The sequence below is a fragment of the Crinia signifera genome, chromosome 7 (assembly GCF_055691185.1).
Source record: "Crinia signifera chromosome 7, ASM5569118v1, whole genome shotgun sequence".
NCBI lineage: Eukaryota > Metazoa > Chordata > Amphibia > Anura > Myobatrachidae > Crinia > Crinia signifera.
In genome coordinates this window covers 7,312,493-7,316,500 of record NC_139223.1, presented here as the reverse complement: position 1 = coordinate 7,316,500, position 4,008 = coordinate 7,312,493, and the positions used below count along the sequence as shown (strand labels likewise).

Sequence of the window (4,008 nt, the reverse complement as noted above, 5' to 3'; positions counted from 1 at the left end):
TACAGCCATAATGTACTGGCATTAGATTGGACTGAATAAGGAGAACAGTCACCAAGTGGCGTTTTATCTTGCTGGACATATGTGCTCACTGCTGGATGAATTAATCAAGCAAGTAAAGTTATAGAAGAAGTCACAGTTGTTAATGGCGATACACTATACACAATTGTAATTCAACACTGGGGACACTTATGACAAATGTTTCTGAGTCATGTAACCTGATGGTTAGCACACAGGTCTGATGGTGGGGACAGTACACATGTATTAGACACAACCGGGTCTGTTCCTCAAAACATAGGCCTGTCACCTGTGGCTGTGCCCAAGTCAGTGACTGCATCTAGCAATGCAGATTTACTAACCTCTCCTGCAGACCCGAGAGGTAATTCTGAGTAACCCCATCGATGGTTATGGAGTGGGATCCGATGGTGTGGCATTTCTTTACACCAGTCGTCCCCCGTGCATTATCATATTAGCTGTATGCTCTTTGTCGTTATAATGTTGGGTTGGTTAAATTTCAATCATGATTTACACTGAAATTCAATAATTGCATTACCAGACAGACATAGCATCACTGTAAGTGTATTAACCTATTGCCAACAGCTCTGTGAGCAAAATATCTGCTAAAAATGCTCACATTTGTTATATAAATTCAAATAATAAATGTTGATTATGTTTCATATATAAGGTAACATATAAGGTCATTATCACAAAGAAACATGCTTGCTTGGCAGTAGTAATATGTAACAGTTAGGAGACATTAGTTTCCAAGGTGTCTGGCTTGTAGTCGCTGTCAGATTGTTGGCTTTGCCTGGCGTCGTCTGCCTCATGTGACCTCTCGTTCCCCTCTTTGAAGGCTGATTCCAAGGCCTGCGCAGTGGAAACACTCTTTTCCCACCTACCTACAATGATGTAGATATATGGATTGATTGTAGAGTTCATGGCGGAGCACAGAGAGATCACAATGTAGGAGATGGCTCTAATAGGCCCAATGGGGATGATAGCAAAGAAAAACAATAATCTCACAACCCGCGCCGGAACCAGTGAAATGAGGAAGGAGATGACAGTGGCTACAACGACAATGTAGAGTTTCAATGGGCGACACTGGGCTGAGCTCTTCTGGATCTCAATGCAAAGGACCAAGCTAGAACCCACCATGAGAAGAACGAGCATGAGGAACACGGAGGATGTGACTATGTAAACAGTCGGTCGGTGGTCAGGTAGGATAAACTTCTCCAGGATGGTAATTAGCAGGGATAAGATCCACATTATCACACACATGATGGCCGACAAATTCTCTGGGCGTCGGCATTTGTACCAAATGGGAAAGCAAACCAGCAGGCATCGCTCCATGCTGAGAGTGGCCAAGAAAAAGAGACTTGAGTTGAAACCAAAACCATTCAGCAATTCCCCAAGTCCACCGAAGACCTTATCGGTCTGAGTTGAAGTTTCTACCCCATTGTACAAGCACAGCAAGTAGACGGAGACCATGCAGCATCCGAGGAGGAAGAGGAAGTCAGCTATGACCAGGTTCAGAATGTAGACAGTGGACTTGTTCAGTCTTACACGAAAGCAGAAGAAATAAATGACGACTCCATTTCCTACGAGACCAATGAGGCAGATGAGAGTGGAGACCAGGCAGAGTGTGATTGGTATGGTGATCAGGGAGAGGTCTTTGGCTGAATGGTTGGGTTCAGGTGGAGGTTTTGTGTAGTTCAATGACAGGTTGAAGGACATTATTGTGATGGGATACTTCCATTCCCCCGGGTAACAGAAAACAGAGTTCACTTGTGAGATATAAATGTTGTATGAGCACCGTTTTCATTCTTTTCCTGTGTGTCCCATGGGTCCCATCTTGTCTTGTAACACCACAAAGTATAATGAACAGTACGGACAATCTTCAGTGCGTTGTATTCACATTTTATTAGGATCTTATGGTTATTGTTTCTTTTTCATTTGTTGCATATCCCCAAAATCCTTGTCATCTTATGCTCTCATCCTGCATATGTAGTGATAATCCACCATGTCCTGTAAATGCGCCAACTGGGGAAAAAACAATGATAAATTAATAAAACATTCTTCTTCTTGTATTGATACTGCAATATACATCATTGTGTCCATTACACATCCCAGACCCTGTGGTTACTATATAACACCCATTGGCACATACTGTAGGTTTACAACTGTAGGTTTACAACTTCTTTACATTTTTTTGAAAACTCTTGTTTCAAGACCATCTTTATACGTATGACACATATGTATGTATGGGCCCTGGTAAAATGGAGGGGGCGTGGCCATTGGGCGTGGGCGGGGCACACCCTGTGAAAATAAATAAATGAGGAGAGAAAGGATAGGCTGCCGCTGTATCTGTCTCTCTCCCCAGCTCAGCATTTGTCACTGAGCAGCATGTGCGGAGGGGAGAGAGTGTCATCTCTCTCTCCGAACTGCCAGGCTCAGTGCAATGGGGAAGCAGGGAGAAAGTCCCAGGCACCTCCAGCAGCCCCGCGCCTGGGTAAAAACTAAAAGTATGCACTCCCCCACCTCTCGATGCCATTGCTAGTAATAGGAAATTCACCAAAAAGGAGGATAAAACGTCATCATACACAGATTAATAAAAGCGATATTAGTGATATCCGTCATGCGGGTGTGCCGGTGCTCACAGACAATGACTAGGTCAACAATCATTAGCACAATGTAACCACTGAGAAAAGATTGACACAAGCAGAAGGTTGATATAGAAAAGGTCAACACATGTGACAGTCGACATGAGTTTTTCACATTTTTTGGTGTCCGTGTTGTCACCTGACCCCATTTAGTGCACCACGTCCACTCACATGGTGAGAAAACCCAAGTGTTTTGCTCTGCCACTACTGCGCTAGGCGCACATCTATGTGGATGGTAAAGTGTGAAAATTAAAAAAAGAAATTTTTAACCCCTGTGGTGTTTTTCTTTTTTAGGGAGCACTCCCCACTGGGCAAGTTTTTTGGGTGGAGCGCTCCCTAACCCCCCATGCTGCATTTCCCGTGGGCTGGGCAGCACCGCTGAGCACTCCATCAGCTGCTGCCCTGCCCTGCCCCCTTCAAGCCGGCTGTGCGCAGCATGACGTTAGCAAGGTAATGCCGCACACAGCCGGGGGAAGGAGCCAGGCAGCGGCTGAAGCGGAGCACAGCGCTGATCTCAGCGGTGCTGCCCAGCAGGAGGGAGCGAAGGCAGTGGCACTCCCAAGAATTTTCCAGGTTTGCTAGTCTGCGCAATGGAGCACAGCCTGGAAAATTTCACTGAATGCCACTGAAAGGGTTAATAAAATTGGGGGGAAAAAAAAGATTTGTGTCAACTATTGCCTTGTTGCCCTATCCACCCCCCACCTGGATCCACCCATGGCACATTATGAAGACTGAGTACTCTGCCAGTTTGCATACTTTATCTTGTGTAAATTCATATTGTGTATACCCAGAATACTGCGGGCAAATATACGCATTCTGCAAATATCAGACCTTATGACTGGAGCAGTGGGACAGGGGTGTTGTCACGTAGGCTGCGCTCAGGAATGGAGTGTTTATGCCAATGCAGCTCTGTTATGTCATCTGCACCTGACAGAGAAGTGTCTGTACCTGTAAAATGCCAGCTACGGGTCTATAATGGCGTGTCTATAATGGGCGCAATGTGCACTAGGGCCACTAGGTCCCAGGGGGCCCACACTTCACCCAATTCGATCACCAAAAAGATGGCCATTTTTTCGGAGTTCTGCGCATGCGCAGTTAAATCTCTACACAGACTCTACCGGCTGGCAGAAAGGACGGGGTCCGAATGGAGTAGGCTGCCTCTGACTGGTGATGACTTTTATATGCTTTTGGGGTATTCCAGCTCTGCCACAACCCCACATAAATTACTTCTTGACACAGACTCTTATTTGGTGGCTGAGTTTCACCCTAGCATACAGGTTCTCAAACTCGGTCCTCAGGACCCCACACTGCACATGTTGTGCAGGTCTCCACACAGAATCACAAGTGAAGT

General features: G+C 45.7%; 1 protein-coding gene across 1 annotated transcript; it reads right to left on the bottom strand.

The window, feature by feature from the left end:
* Nucleotides 1-744: 744 nt before the first annotated feature.
* LOC146021052 (mas-related G-protein coupled receptor member H-like) lies at nucleotides 745-1,731 on the bottom strand. The gene has a single exon (XM_083154854.1). It carries the CDS (start codon nucleotides 1,729-1,731, stop codon nucleotides 745-747), a length of 987 nt encoding a protein of 328 aa, XP_083010980.1.
* Nucleotides 1,732-4,008: the final 2,277 nt, after the last annotated feature.

Excerpts from the sequence above, each read along its gene's own strand:
- LOC146021052 (XM_083154854.1), bottom strand. The coding sequence starts at position 1,731 with ATGTCCTTCAACCTGTCATTGAACTACACAAAACCTCCACCTGAACCC.